At 39.8% G+C, this 15,955-nt stretch overlaps 1 protein-coding gene across 2 annotated transcripts in view; it reads left to right on the top strand.

The window, feature by feature from the left end:
• si:zfos-2326c3.2 (misshapen-like kinase 1) overlaps nucleotides 1-15,955 on the top strand; it is a 43,088-nt gene continuing 27,133 nt past the window's right edge. For both annotated transcript variants that reach the window (XM_053878740.1, XM_053878739.1), the window contains exons 1-11: nucleotides 1-150; nucleotides 1,022-1,087; nucleotides 7,739-7,795; nucleotides 8,860-8,985; nucleotides 9,073-9,183; nucleotides 10,608-10,698; nucleotides 10,858-10,988; nucleotides 11,341-11,395; nucleotides 11,513-11,591; nucleotides 12,675-12,847; nucleotides 15,837-15,906. In XM_053878740.1, the coding sequence (XP_053734715.1) occupies nucleotides 94-150; nucleotides 1,022-1,087; nucleotides 7,739-7,795; nucleotides 8,860-8,985; nucleotides 9,073-9,183; nucleotides 10,608-10,698; nucleotides 10,858-10,988; nucleotides 11,341-11,395; nucleotides 11,513-11,591; nucleotides 12,675-12,847; nucleotides 15,837-15,906 (1,016 nt within the window). In that variant the 5' untranslated portion in view covers nucleotides 1-93. The remainder of the gene's footprint in view (nucleotides 151-1,021; nucleotides 1,088-7,738; nucleotides 7,796-8,859; nucleotides 8,986-9,072; nucleotides 9,184-10,607; nucleotides 10,699-10,857; nucleotides 10,989-11,340; nucleotides 11,396-11,512; nucleotides 11,592-12,674; nucleotides 12,848-15,836; nucleotides 15,907-15,955) is intronic.

The following is a 15,955-nucleotide window of genomic DNA, read 5'->3' as shown; positions in this document are numbered from 1 at the left end:
AATGAACTCGAGGGGGAACGAGCCCGTTACTTTCGTCCATGGAGACGAACTAAATCTCTAACTTACTAGCGGGTGACAACATTCACGCCAGCGATGTCGAGGGAATACACGACACAAAGTTTGGACAGCATTGACCTCGCGGCTCTGCGAGTGAGTAGGAAATGTTGCCTTTTAACTGCAAGTTTATAGACGAGTGTTGTTGTTTGCTAACTTTACCTTCCTTCAAAACAATTCTGCACATGGGTCGTCTTTAACGCTCCAGATATACATCCTATAGTAGTTACAATTGGATCCGTATTGCGGGGAAATATGTTACATGGTTTTCGGTCAAAACAGAGTGCTGAGTGTTCAGTTGTGTTTGTCGTTTACAACAGGATGTAAGTTTTGCTAACTGTCGGACCAGAGCTGAACTGCCTCTGAAAATAAAAGCTTCAACAGGTTTCTTAAATAACCTTGTTCGGATCGTTCATGAAACGAGAAGCGATAACGGCATTCTGACTAAATGGATTTGAATGCGCCCTTTTCTTTTAATTGTTAGTTACTTCATTGCAAATTGTGTATTTTTATAAATGCTGTGGTAATTGTGGGCCATTGGAAAACACAGTAGTTAAAGACAAAATTCAGGTGCTATAAAAAACAAACATACCTAAACAAACATATTCTTATATTCTTACAAAAACTGACCATGGTGTACTCAACCATTTAGTGCCAGGCAAGTTGTGCTCCCAAAGGTATTCGTCATAGAAAGGAGACGATCATTAACCCTGAATATCTGTATAAAGAATTGAAGTTGGACGTGCAGAATTACAACTATTATTGTTTTATTCTGGTTTCATAACTACTCAGAATTTCACTTGCATAACCCGCCGCTGCTTGTTTACATAGTATCCATTATTTATTCAAATCATTTCAAAATCATTATGGTCCAAACTTTGCATTCCATGTGGAAAATGAACATTACATTTTGATGAGTTTTGTCAGTATAAAGAGTAGAATTCTGTTGCCTCATGCCTTGATACAGGATCCAGCAGGAATCTTTGAGTTGGTGGAGGTGGTGGGAAATGGAACCTACGGGCAGGTGTACAAGGTGAGTCTTATCTCATTTAGATCAATTGTCATCGGGTTTAAATACTATATAGAGTTTGGCTTTTATTTGGCTTGTTCGCTCCGGCTCAGTGTGTGTGGGAGGACGACATGCGCAAATGATGAGCGCGCTAAGGTTGCTGTGACCAGCACCGACTCTCACAGCAAACTTATAGAAGGTGACCTGCAGCAGACACCAACAATGTTTTGATCAAAGTCATCTTGCATATACCCCAACTAGCAATTCTGTGATGTATTTTCTCGAATAGAATTACATTATGGGTTTGATAATCATAAGATATTTCAGTTTCATCAGTTGACATAACTTTTCATTGACATATGCTTTACATAATTGCTCATCATTACATCAGAGAGAAAAGTTGCATGTTGATGAAAAGTTTATATATATTAAGATTATTTTTGCCTATTTTTACTGTGATTTTCCTTTCCCAGGCCAATTGTCCATCTTGCGTCACTCTTTTTTGAATTACTGTCCAGCCTGTTTTTTTACTCTTAAGGGGGGCACACACATAAAGATTTTCAAAATGTTATACAGTTTTCATATCTGTCAGACATGAAGATTAAAATCTGCTGTTGATCGTGACGTTATAAACATTGTGCCTCACCGCAGACCAAGAATCACACCCTCCTTGCCAGAAGTCTCACGAGATCACGTGATAAAACAAGATGGAACCATCACAAGCAAAAAATGCAACTCTCAATGTGCATTGAATGATGGTGGTCATCATCATAACAAAATGACAGAATTACATTTGCTCCTTGTGGTACTCATCTGTGCCACGCGGATATATTACGGGACAGACCAGATGAGGATAACTGCAGATTGGCGCGAGATTATGTCAAATTATTAAAAACTCACCTTGGCTTCTTTGCACAATTTTTCAAACCGTCTGTCGCCAACCTCAGTCCCACTTTTAACCCACTTTTTTTTTACCCAATTTTGGGCAGCAATTTAGTTCTATTTTAAAGATCTTTTAAAGAAAAACTGACATATGCTTTTATCACTTCCCTCCTGTGTAGTGCACTTTATTACGGGATCAGCTAGACCCAGGATTCTGAATCAGGGCGTCCAAAGCCCTGCAGTAAAGTTGTCAGTGTTCTCCAGTGGTGTATTTTTGCTTAGTCTTGACAAACATTGGCACTATGGGCTGAACCAACTTCAGATAAGACTGCTCTGTCCTAATTTACATGAGCAAAAAATCTCTTTCAAAAATGAGGTTTTCTATAAAGAAAATGATTTGACCTTGATTTTGACAGTTACAACACTGACATTCACACGCACAGATCCACGGTTCTCAGTGTGGCTGGCATCATTTAAGTCTCCTCAGCCAAGCTCACTTCCTCATCGTGAAATCTTTAAATGTGTGTTGTGGAGGGTTGTGGTTATGGGTGGTGTTGTTTTTTTTTTTTGTTTTTTTTTTTAGATTCTTGCAGCTGGTTGAGTGTGAAATTCATATTCACATGCGGCTGCCACACAACAATTTAAGTGGTACTACATGCAGAGGAGTTTCAGTTCTGCTGCCAATAAACAAGAAGTGAGTCAACAAACATTTTCTCAGAAAGCTGTTGTGAGAATTGATGTGCCATCAGTACAACAGGGAGGATAATGACGCCTGTGGCGAAAACTATAATGATGCAAATTCAAATGAGAAAATTACATTTACTTATCACAGTTAGACAGTTTCACAAGTGATTTACTTTGGTATGTACTAGTATAAACACTACCACTGAGTCCCTATAAACCAACATTATATATTTTTTTTCCAAGACTGCTGAGTGGCATCTAAACTTAAACTTGGTGTTCAACATTTTAAACATAGAAAAAAACGTCACGTTAGTGGTCATTAGCAGAGTTGTTCGTATATTTTCCCAAAAGAAATGACATCACTTAGTAAAGTAAATAAAGTTTATCATTTAGAGCAGAGGCATTTCCTGTTTAAATGGCAGCTTGCAAAGCTTAGATTGTGAAGTGCGTTTTGCTTGAATGGTTGTTTCCCAGTCTGAACTTCAAACATGTTTGTCTGTTTATGTCTGAGAATGCAGTGCTCGTGGGCCAAATGGTGGCTTCTTTACTGGGAACCAGGGCAGGAACACGAGCCGTGGAACAATGGCTCATGCTGAAAGCACACAAACACAACCTCTTGGAAAACACTGGGGTGGAGATTGACGTAGAAGTCAAATGCTGACAAAGCGCTTTGGCTATCACTTTACATTTTGTGTGTGAAATGTTTTATTATACCATTATCTCAACTTGAACCTAAAAAAAGATGAAGGGAAGTTTTGACCCGCAGAAGTTCAGGCAATGAAAATCAGAGCTCAGTATTAACCATGTTAACTATTAATTGAGCTCATTTGCTGGTTGTACTTCAATTTAAAGTATTTCAGACTGAAACCTGCCCAGCATCTTTAATGGTTTTCTTCATGAGGTTTCTATTGGTAATGGGCAGAATTTGAATTTATTCAGTCAGTTAAGGAATCATTCTAAAATCTCTCTGGCTATGGCTACTAGATCCAACTTGCTTTTGTCAAAGATTTACCAAACACAGCTGGGCACCCACTGAAAATGCTGTGTCACTGAATATGTCGTATTGAGGTTGTGGATATTACTATGAAAATATTAGTCTGGCAATTTGATTTCGGAACAGCCTTCAAGGCAGCATGGGAATGAATCAAGCTCTGTTTTGTCAACTGCTAATATTAACTGCATCCCCAGATGCTCCTTGTGATACTTAGAATGGTGCTAGTCAAGGCCCTTTCCTGAAGCACTTTTCGTCATGTGTCATGAGGTGGTCTAGCTTTAAGGCTCATTCTCACTCTCCATTCCATGAGGGATTTTTCCCAGCCTTTTAGTCACCAATGTGCCAACATATCAAAAGTGCTAGCTGTAATAATCGAGGAAGAACTATTCCCAGCAGAGATTTGATCTCCTAAATACAATCTGTCTATCTGTCACTACTCTTTAATAAGCGTGTTAGGGAAGCTTTTCAATCATTATCTTTAACTCTACAACCCAGTCTACCTCCTTTGATGAAGAGAGACAAACAGTGACTTCACACGGAAGCCAGCAGTTGGCCATGCAACCTGGTAACCGATAAGTGGAAGAAGTGGCCAGTGTATATCACCTGATCCAACGGAACATGAGGGTTGGCATTGTTGGCATTTGATTCATTCCATTTTTGAAAAAAACGCAACAAGCCAGATTAGAATTACAACTGAAAGGTAGTTTCTTTTTGCACGACAGATCTAAAGGTTAAGAAAACAAATTAGCCAACTGAATTATACAACTGATTTGGCAGCGTAATTTGTCTTCCATCATCAGCTGATGTTCAATTCCATTTTGGGAAACCTGCTAAAGGGTTTTTATAAGATGAGCTCTTTGGCTTATCACACTCATTAAAATGTTGAGGAATTGTGATGCTGTCCAACTGGTCCTGCTATGGATATTGCATCAAACACGAAAAGCTTCCTGCTCGCCTCTAGTGAGGACAATGACAGAGCATGTCTTCACTGGCTCATCCAAATTGCCTCTTGCAAGTGGCTTTGCCTTCTTTCATCCCAAGAAATTCCCGCTGTAGTTGCCTTCTCTTGCCTCCATTGATTTGCTGGGATGTCATTATTTTTGAGTGTGCTGTTATAAATGTGCAACTCACAAGGATTGCATATTGCTTTCCAACCACAAAAGTAGGAACTTAGGAGTTTAAACTGCAGTGTTTAAATCCATGTGACAAAAAGTGGTGAGTTCAACAGTTTGATTCCTCAAATAAACACAGTCATTTGCTGTGTTGCACACACTAAGCGCCGCATCACCATGAGTCACTCTGCGCTCCGCTGCCTTACCCACTAGACGCATACACATGCACACACTCTTGCACAGGGCGTTTCCCACTTTGCAAAGGAACTTCCCTTCTGTACAAGTCACTTCTGTAATGTGTGTCAAGCTTTTGGGCACTGCTCATGTGGCTGTTTTGCTACTTTGTCCATGTCACGTTTGTTTTTGTTCTACCCACACATTCAGACGATTTGAACTATCAAGGGAGACATTTCAACATTATTCTTGTAACGTTACTGATGAGTTGGCACAGATCAGCAATTGTGGTCAATGCTTGTGTCTTGATTGTGATGAAATAAAGTTTTGGACTATCCCTACTCATGAAACAGCTGGCTTTACCCATCAATTCCCATAAGTGAATCACTTAAGACTTCCTCAAATCGTTCCAGCTTCACTTCCCCCTTATTTGACACGCATATTATTATTGTGTTAACAAATCTGCTGTGGGAAACAACTTCCAGATGTAGGTCAAGTGTCAGTGTATGTTCTTGGTTTGTCAAACCTTTTTATGGCTTGTTGGCTCAATCCCTCTGGAAAACATGGGATTGTGGGAAGGATTTGAAATATGGAGTAACATCTAGCTCAAACCTTTTTTGTTCAGTCATGAGAAAAGAAATGGAAAGATGGCGTGCAGAGTAACATGGCAGGAAGGGACACAGGAAGGAAGGCAGAGGTGAAAGGCAAGGAGCACGACTGGAAGGAAGGAAGGAAGGTAGAGGGAGAGAGAAAGAAGATGGTGAGCAAAGAGGAAAGCAGTGTCCCCAGAGGTCTGGGGCTGGCCTTTGTGTTAAGCAGATATTATTGCATGGCTGCCTGAAATTATTGCGAATATATTCCAGTCCAATTCTTAAATGAGCAAGTGTTTAAGTTTCATAATGTGTATCCACACCCAAGTGTTGCATATCCATTTTTCAAAGTATTGCGAGCTGAGAACACGACATAGTACAACTTATTTCTGTTCAGTAAGTGGATTCATGGAAATCCTTGTTCATCCTAAGGATTAATGAAGACTTATGTTACCCAGTGTACACTACTATGTTAGTACATTGAATTTCAGGAAAAAATTAAACATATCTCAATTATATGCCTCACTTGAGGTCCCTAAAGAGCAAAAAAATAGTACTAGTACAAATAATAATTATAATTATTTACAACCAGGCCCCCTCTGACAAAAGCAATTTTCTTTAAAAAAAAAGGCCACTTTATTAATTACATTATATTTACAAAACAATCTATATCTATATTGAATGTATGTTTATTAGCTTTATGCTAATTCATACTTCCCTGTAAGACCTTCAAGCTTCACAAGCGTACCCCTTTTGAGAACCAGTCTCCGATATATTATTATTATTATTATATATTGATATATTTTTGCGTTAGAACTCGCAATTCAGTTCTAGTTTCGCTTTTAGTCACTTGTCTACAGCTGTGTGTGTGACTTGATGAAATTGAATGACTTGCGGTGATCAATAATAACTGTACAAATTTAGTTTAGATCGCAGTAATGAGAAACTCTGACTGAAAATGTTTTTCATTGCTGCCTCTAATCTAACTTCCATGATGCATCTAAAATCTCATCAGATGCGCTGTGATGCCACTCTCCTGCTGGGTGTTGGCTTTGACATGCAAGACATCTAAGTGAATTTTACTTCGACACATCTTTACTATCAGATGGCAATTTTTTGTTTTTATTTTTTTCAGTTTGGATACCAAATTGTTGTTGTGTGGCTTTAAATGTCTTTTTTGATGTTCCTGACATGTCCGAAAGAAGTTAAAGGGCCTTAAACGTAACACAAATTTTTTTTTGTGCATTTATCTCATGTCATGCGTGCTCCATCCGAGCTCCACCTATTCAAAAGAAGAAAGAGGTTTACAAATTGAATGTCAAATTTGGATCAAGTTGGATGTTTGAGAATTTCCCTTGAATAGTGTAAAAGAATTAGGGGAAGACAACCACTGAGGTAAAGGAGGACGTGGAGAGGATTGGTGTGACTAGGGAGAATGCGCAAAATATGCCAAGGTGGCGGGTGGTGGAGGCTCTCTCTGGGAAATGCTGAAACAATAGGATGTCCGAGACAGGGAGACATGATGAGACAATCACTCAACAGATAAGATGAGGATTACTGAGTCTGTACAAAGCTCATATCAGACGTTCTTCCTCTGAAGACACCACAACCACAAATCCTAAAGTACTGTTATTAGATATATTATAGGTGTGGTTTTTATACCATTCTTTTGCCATATACTGCATCCCATAATATCTTGTCAAAATGCAATTTTTCCTGGTGAATATAATGTCCAGAATTATGGGAGGTAGGAGACATGCAGCCATATTCCACATTCTTTCTGGACTATGTTGTGTGAGGACTCTGCAATTTCATGGTGGCTTGTTAGTGGTGATAATAGTGTTCATTCTTTCTATGTGTTTTTCGTACATTCTGAAGGTGTTCTTGTTTAATATTTTGTATGTCGTTTAATAGAGGAAAACATTCAGTTGTTGCTACAGAGAATGACAATTCTGCACTTACAAGGTCTATTTTCCATTAAATGCTATTTAGAAGGGTTTAACCACTCCAGAACTGCGTTTCCATCTCGTAGATGTCCTTCATTTTTCTACTCTTTTCCTTCTTGATCAGACCATGAGATCCGCTATGTCTGTGAGAAGGAGACTATAATATCCTTCCCACCACTCACATTCATTATTTTTATCTTTCAGGTTCCAATGATTAAATGATGTTGTTTGCAAAGCTTAAATAAATGGTTATTTGGGGTGTGAAAAAGTCTGTACTTTTGTTTTTCCACCAGGGTTGTCATGTCAAGACTGGTCAAATGGCAGCTATCAAGGTCATGGAAGTCACCGAGGTAATGTTGCGTCACCGTTTTATTTAATAATAATATATAATAATCTGACTTGTGTATTTATTACAATGACCTTTTGATTCCAGTCTGGAAATCCTTACTCATTACTGGTACGCCACCGGTTACAATTTTACCACACACAAAAGTGAATTGTAACTTAATGACTCTGATACCAGCAGTTCAATTCATAAGTTGAGCTACTTGCTCATCTTATGATCAGTGTCCAAGTTGAATATAGCTGACTCAGATCAGCTATTGACAGTTAAACAGGAAGGTCCTGGAGCCGGTATTACGCAATAATTCAGTTTACTCTGCGGTGTATGTAGACATGCCAAAAAATGCCACAATCATCAACGGCTTAAATCTTATCTAGTCTATGTTTTGCATAGAGGCTGATGCCAGTTAGAAAGGTTCCACATCGACAGTGGCAGTGGCCTCCTGTAGAGGACTGAAGTGAAACATTTGTGATCAGACTGCTTCATAATTTAACCATCATGTGTCTTTTGCTCTTCTTCTGACCAGATGTTTTTTGTACATATAAAGTTGTACAGAGGTGGAAAAATGTGTGTGAATGGCAGGATTGCTGAATATTAATTTGATCATGTCATGGTTTGTTGAATTTTTTATTTGTAATTTTGATACAAACAGTATTGAGAATATTGAAACTCTCAAGAATTCAGTTTGGTTTTTTTCTTGTAAACAATAAATGAACAAAAAAAATCATGTGTATTTGCTTGTGCCTGTATAATGCGCACACCATTTGAAACACAAATATATTTCAGGTATTTTCCATGATATCATAATTTCTATGATATTTGACATTGCGTCAAAATTTAAATGTGTTGAGAAGTTTTTTTGTTTTTTTTTTCACCACTGTGTACAGTAGTAATTTACCATGAAAACAGCGAGCTTGCTAAAATTGCAAATCATGCAGTGAGAGCTCACACCTCACACTATACTAATGAAAGAACAGGAGTGTATTGACAGGTTATGTTGTTAAGTGATTTGTTCATTTGTCTTCAAAGTGAGAGCCACTAAGAGATACCTAACACATTTCTTGTATTTAGGAGGAAGAAGAAGAGATCAAGCTGGAGATCAACATGCTTAAGAGTTACTCTCACCACAGGAACATTGCTACTTATTATGGAGCATTTGTCAAGAAAAGTCCTGCTGGACGGGACCACCAGCTCTGGGTTGGTTTTCTTTTAGCCCATGCGCACTTTATGGATGCTATGGTGGTATGTGGTGCAGCTTTTGTTTGATGTGAGTTTGACCTGCAGTTGGTGATGGAGTACTGCGGAGCTGGCTCTGTGACAGACCTTGTAAAGAAGACGAAGGGGAACTGCCTGAAAGAGGACTGGATCTCATACATTTGCCGGGAAGTTCTGAGGGTGAGTTGATCTGCTCATTCATAAAGTGAAAGATCAAGTAAAGAATGCATCAGCATTTACTTTTATGAGGCTCATGTTCCCAATTAACCTGTCGGAACTTTAGGGGATCTTCTGACTGTGTGATGAGGGAGGGTGCAGGTTGGCTGAACTTCATCAAGTCAATATTAAGGGCATGTTTAAGTGGCTACATTACTTAGAGCTTCATCCTCCAATGTCAGGAGTCATTTTTGTCTGTGTGGCGTGGTGTCAGTTTTGTCCACCGCAGGCTCGGCCAGAGAGCTTTGTTCTGTTGGGTTGTTGGAGTAAACAAATGTTTGCATGAAGAAACCATTATTGGCCACTTTGATGTTGATAACATCCTTCTTTAAGTTACATTTGAAACAGATGTTACAATAGTCATCTAACATGTAATGTCACACGTTTCTAATGTTTGCTATGTATCAGTATTCAGTATTCATTCAGATACAAAAAGTGTGATTAATTTGCGAATAATCATGAGTTAACTAAGGCTTTAGTGTGATTAATCGCGATTTTTAAAAAATGAATCGATTGAAAGCGCCACCTAATATATAATAGTGTTGCTGACGAATAAAGATGAGAGTTAGTGTTTAGAAAAGAATAAGTTTGATAAAATGTCTGTTTTGTTCTGGTCAAATTTCCATTCACCAAATCCAGACAAGACACTAATTTCATCTTAAATTTATTGCTCCTTATTGCACCTCCAGTTCCGCACACATGATATAGCAGATGCGCCTGTGGTTGTCACGTCACACTTTTATGATAATGTTAGTATTTTGGTGGGAAATGTGTAAACTAATGATGATTGTTTTGAAATAATTAGACCAACTACTAAAGCAATATTTAGTCTTTAAGGGGCAAACTAACGTAAAACACTTCTAAATTGTTTTGTTTTGGTCACAAATTATAGTCAATGATTTAAGAAAGCAACCCCATGCTAAGTTTTGAATGCGTTTGTTTCAGGTCTGTGATAGTTTTTCAATTAGGTTCCTGTGCTTCTCGTACATCACTAGGTACCTGTACTTGTAGACATGATAGTGTCTACAAGTAGTAGTTTTATGTCGACTAAAACTAGACAAAAGTAGTCATGGGTGACTATATATATATATATATATATATATATATATATATATATATATATATATATATATGGCATCCAGCCATGGCATTATGCCATATATTGTCTCAGCTTCACCACACACACACACACACACACACACACATACAATTTTACAAAAATGTAAAAAAAAGTCATTGTGTTTATTCAGCCTCCTTTGAAGAAACAACTGGCTAGACTCCTGAGTGTGAGGTTGCAGGCATTTATGTTCTTTTTTTTTTAACCGCCTTTGTGTGTGTGTGTGGTGTGTGTGTGTGTGTGTGTGTGTGGGGGTGTCTATGTGTTCCAGGGTCTTTCCCATCTTCACTCCCACCATGTGATCCACAGAGACATTAAGGGACAGAATGTTTTGCTCACAGAGAATGCTGAAGTCAAACTGGGTATGACACACTAACACATGCACATCGCTGCAGGCAGCAGCACTGAACAATCACACAGTCATCCTCGCACACTTACCCTCACACACTGAAAACAAAACTACAATTCAATATCTCGTGAAGACGGCATTGTTTGTACTGTGAATTTTGTACGTTTTGCAGTTGATTTTGGAGTTTCGGCCCAGCTAGACAAGACAGTTGGTCGGAGGAACACTTTCATCGGTACTCCTTATTGGATGGCTCCGGAGGTCATCGCTTGTGATGAGAACACTGAGGCAACCTATGACTACAGGGTAATTGAACACCTTCACAAACTATGGAAATCATGTTTATATGTGTTTATGTCCTCAATAGAGCATCTCAAAAGTCTTCCACTGCATAAGTGAGAAGCTGAAAATTCAGTCAAATGTGCTGGAGTGTCAACGTCAGTGTTTAATGATGTAGATATCCCTTCAAACCTTATAATTCGTCTAACAAAATCAACTGAATCCCATTATTTCATAAGTTATTGGCCTGTCATTTGTTATTATCCAGTTAGTGCATTTCACAGTTGTTGGTTCCTTCAACCATTGCCAATTGGTTTAATTTCAATTGGACAGTATGACTATGGATATATTAATGTAATTTGATCTTCATCTATTTCAGAGTGACCTGTGGTCTTTGGGCATCACCGCATTAGAAATGGCAGAAGGTGCCCCCCGTAAGTTACACGCACATGCAGCTGTACCTCCAGGATTTATCTTTACATTTTTACGGTGCCACCCTTTTTCACTTTTATTTTCTCCTCTCCTTTGTGGCCTCATGTCTGTGTCTGAAGCTCTGTGTGACATGCATCCCATGAGAGCGCTGTTTTTGATTCCACGGAACCCTCCGCCAAAGCTGAAATCCAAGAAGTGGTGTGTATTTTTCGTGCAGTCACACATTGCCAACCGTTGGCCATTCTTGATTGTACAATCAGAGAAAACGAAAACTTTATTGTTGAAGACATGCTAAATGCCCAGATGTTGATGGACGGAGGGTTAGGGTTAGCTAGATGCTGGATTCTTTACATAGAAAATACCGTATATACATGGATCTATTTTCATACCTAGATCATTATAATTGTTCCAAGTATTGGTCTCACATGGGATTTCAAAGTTTACACATTTGTATGGCCATCTGCGTTTCTGTGTGTGCATTATGAATGACCTTACATCCCTCACGTAGTATGTTGCAGAAGGAAGCTGAGCGGCAGTGATGTGTGCATAGATAAAAAGACAAAACTTGCAGTCAATGTTGAACTCCAACGACTCGACTCTCCTTGAGTATTTACACGGTGATGAAGCCGTGCTCCTACTCTGGACTCTATTTACAAAAGTTGTCGGATTCATTGAACAACATAGCAAGCCTGTATGAAAACTCAGGTTGCAGGAACCTTGATGAGCTGTTACTTGTATGCTAGTAAGTAAAAATCACTCACAGCCAAAGATTCACTTCCTCATTAGCTCAAACGTGAGCATCCTTTCCATGCTCCATTTTCGTCGTTGTTCTTCTGGCAAGCGTTTACATTGTTATTGACCATTCAGTGCCTCAGAGGTTATTGATTGTTCCCTGTTGCATGTGACTCAATATGTACACATTCACATCATGATCTGAGCGCACAAAGGATACTTTTCTATTGTTTTGAATTCATCAGCTCTCGTACTTCTTCGTGGCGACGAAGGAGTGAGACGTGTACAGGGGGCCATAGCATCCTCCCAACAGTGATTGAGTATCTGCAATGTTTTGCAGTTGAGTCGTCAGTGTTCAAAATGATGATTTGTTAGTGTTTTCGGTGTCAGTAAAATAAATTAACAGTATGCAGCAAGTATTTGCAGAATCTAGTTTTAGTTCCCATAGTCAGTAAATGAAATCCTATCAAATCACTGTTTCACTGCCACTTTGTGCACTTTTCGCTCAGTTTTCTTTTTTTTCACCTGTAATTTTCTGCCTCTCTTCAGGTCCAAGCGTTTCCTGTCTTTTGTCGATAGCTGCTTAGTCAAAAACCACCTGCACCGCCCCACCACTGATGCCCTATTGAGGCACGCCTTCATTCGGGATTTGGCCAATGAGAGACACGTACGCATCATGCTCAAGGATCATCTGGACAGAACAAAGAAGAAGAGAGAAAAAGGTTAGATGGTTTGATTTCAATGCAGCAAGAATTGTGACATGCTGCATTTATAGAAAGGGCTCATAGACCTAAAAGTCGAATAAATAAGACAATGTCTGGGAGGCAAAACTAGGGAATAAATTTGCTGTTTCAAATTTAAATCCTTGTGTACAGTAAAACCAATGAGAGAAGTGTTTTGAGAAGTTCAAGGGGCTGTTTGGTTTGAGCTAAGAAAGATTTTTTTTTCATAATGCTTCAGACAGATAGGGGGGGAAATATGAGACACTGAGAGGGGAAGGAAGGAGGAAACTGAACAGACATCTGGTTCTAATCTGCCTTTGGCTTATAAAAACAGAAATGACTGCGACACCGTAGACATGAAGTACAGCAAGTAGATGAAGATAGAAAAAAACTATTTCAGAATGAATGTAGAAGATAATATATGTTTCAAACATCTGTGTTTCTGTGGTTTGGGGGACAAGTCATGACGTCTTTCAGACTCTCACCACACACTAATATCTCATTGTAAATAAAAATGTTCAGGTATATACAGTAGGCCTCTTGGAATCACTGTACAGTAACTAAGGGTCATTTTTGAGGCTTGTCACAGTTTCTCCATAACAAACACCATGTTTGAGCATTAACCATTAAGCATGACCCAATCTGTAGTCACATGCCCTAGACTTTCTGATGAAGAGAAGTGATGAGTTGCCTACTGGGCAGGGCAAACATGTAGTCCGGCTATGCCTGGCATCCTGGCTGGAAGATCTTCAACTCCCCGACCAGCAGAGTTTTAGCTTTATACAAGGGGAACCTAAACACTGTCTTCATCAAAAAGAAAAGAAAGTGAGCAACCTTGGACTTGTAGTTCATCAACATTGTGTGAGAGAAATTACCAGCTGGTCTCGGGTGCACATCTGTTCATGGATATTATGTCATTGAGGTGGATGAGGGTCCTTTGAATCACAAAGATTTTCTCAAAGGCAAAGCCTTTCAGCTCAATGACGTTAAGTGTGTGATATGTATGACTCAGCCAAGATAAACATCTGTTGTTAAACTTGTGAGTCAAGGTGATCTGAGAATGTGCAGAAAATACTTGATTACTGTGAATGACAATTTCCTTGTTGATGTTAATATCCAGGCAGGAAAACACAATTCTCACATATAAAAAGAATAAAAGAAAGATGTTTTGATTCAATCATTTCTTCGGAACACCCTCTACAGAGCTTCATCAAAGGTGGCCAGCTTTCAGCATGATCCAGGCTGAGCTTGTGCCCCATACCCCATCATTTTACTCGTCTGGTTCTCTGAAACTTATGGGACTATGACTATTCCTTCTTCACCATCCTTTTAGGGAGTTTCTGACCTGGGTTCTCAAGAAGGGAGTGGGGTGCAGAGGTCAGTGTTATGTTGCTGTTCTCTTAGCCCAAAGGTCTTTCCGCTTGACCTGTATCTACTGGCTGATTCATTCAGCTGATCTGGCCGTCATTTGCACTGCCTGTCCATCGATAGCAAAGTGTTTCAATAGGCTAATGGTTGAAGAGGCCATAAAGCCACTGCATCCCGCATGAAATGGCTCAACCTCCGCATTCTGCATTCAGTTCTACATACCACATTTTCTTGCATTCAGTTCTCCTGTACGACTGTGAGATCTATGACGTACTCCAATTTCAGTGAAGGGGACCACGAGTACTAAGCCTGGTCTACGAATGATGGTTGCAATTTCATGTCTAGCTACTGGTTTGATGGGGAGATTTATGCTATTCAGGTCGATCCCTGATGCGTGTTGGTGCAGAAGTTGTTGGCAAAGTGGCAAAGTTACTCTCAAGCTGCTGCCAGAGTCTTGAGGACCTAGCCCCTGGTGTAGTGCTTTGTGTGCCTATTAGGCCTACAGCCTGTCAAATATGCTATTGTGCCTTGTTGGAGTTGTCCTTGGCTCCCTCCACCTCAATTTCGTCCCTCAGCTTTGTCGCATGGGACTGCGCACCTGATCAGGACCATTTTCCTCCCCTCAGCTTTTGAGGCCTTTGTCAACTTGGTTTAATGGCCGCAAAGCATCCTCTTCTCAGCTGGACTTGTCCCACGATGTCAGGGTGATGTTGCAGTTGACTGACCCTTGGAACCCCAGAGCCGCTTCAATGAGGTCATGGTTCACTCCATCCGCTCCACAGTAGTTTTTGGGACCTCATAGATAATTGTTGATAGCAGCAGTGGCCCTGGCCCTTGGTTTCTATTTATGTTTTCCAGATTTTTGGGAATCTGCTTCTGTTGTTCATTGGGCCTCTTCAGACTTGGTCTGATCCTTTCTTCCTCTGGATGTCTTGATGGTTGTATTGGTTCCTCCATTAGTATTCCTGCACTTGAATATTCGCCCTCAATGACAGGGTTGCTGCTATTCTGCAAACATTGGCCTTCATCTCATCACTGTGCTGATATCCACTGATATATACTGGTCATTTGCTGTCTCCTTGAAGGCTCCTCAGTCCCTTGAATGATGACTCCTTGCCACACATACTGAGAAGAAGTAGCGTTCTTTCTCTTTTAGAAGTGTACTTACTGAAGAAGAGTATATGACAAACGACAAAATCAAGATTCAGTTGCTTCATTAGTGTCACAGTCACTTACTTGTCGCCCAGTCAGGCCACATGACACGTTCTTGTGGCTTGGTAATAACACAGTAACTACTGCCAGGCGACCATCCAGGAACCAAAGAGAAGCCGATGAGGAATGTGTAGTAATTTGGTGGTTGGTTTGACTCTGTTAGCACCAAGCAGCACTGTGCATCAAAGGATTCCACCCTGTGCACCACCCATGACCAAACCTCAAGTCTGACCAACACTTCAGTGTCACATTTACTCTGTCTAAAATAAATTGGCCAATACACATGCCCACTGCCGCTGTAGAAATGAAATGTTTGCTCTCAATGTTGGAACCATGACATCATCTGTGATGATGTGGTTATCGAACTGTAATGACTAAATAGTTGCTTTACTGTGTACGTTTTTCACAGAGGGTCCTGAGTATGAGTACAGTGGCAGTGAGGAAGAAGATGACGTTGTGGAAGAGGAAGGAGAACCAAGGTAATGGTGCTGAAACACACACAAGAAACACTCATCTGTCCTACACATC

This window comes from Synchiropus splendidus, chromosome 11, assembly GCF_027744825.2.
Source record: "Synchiropus splendidus isolate RoL2022-P1 chromosome 11, RoL_Sspl_1.0, whole genome shotgun sequence".
NCBI lineage: Eukaryota > Metazoa > Chordata > Actinopteri > Syngnathiformes > Callionymidae > Synchiropus > Synchiropus splendidus.
Note: the sequence above shows the minus strand (reverse complement) of the source record. Positions and strands in the feature narration are given on the sequence as shown.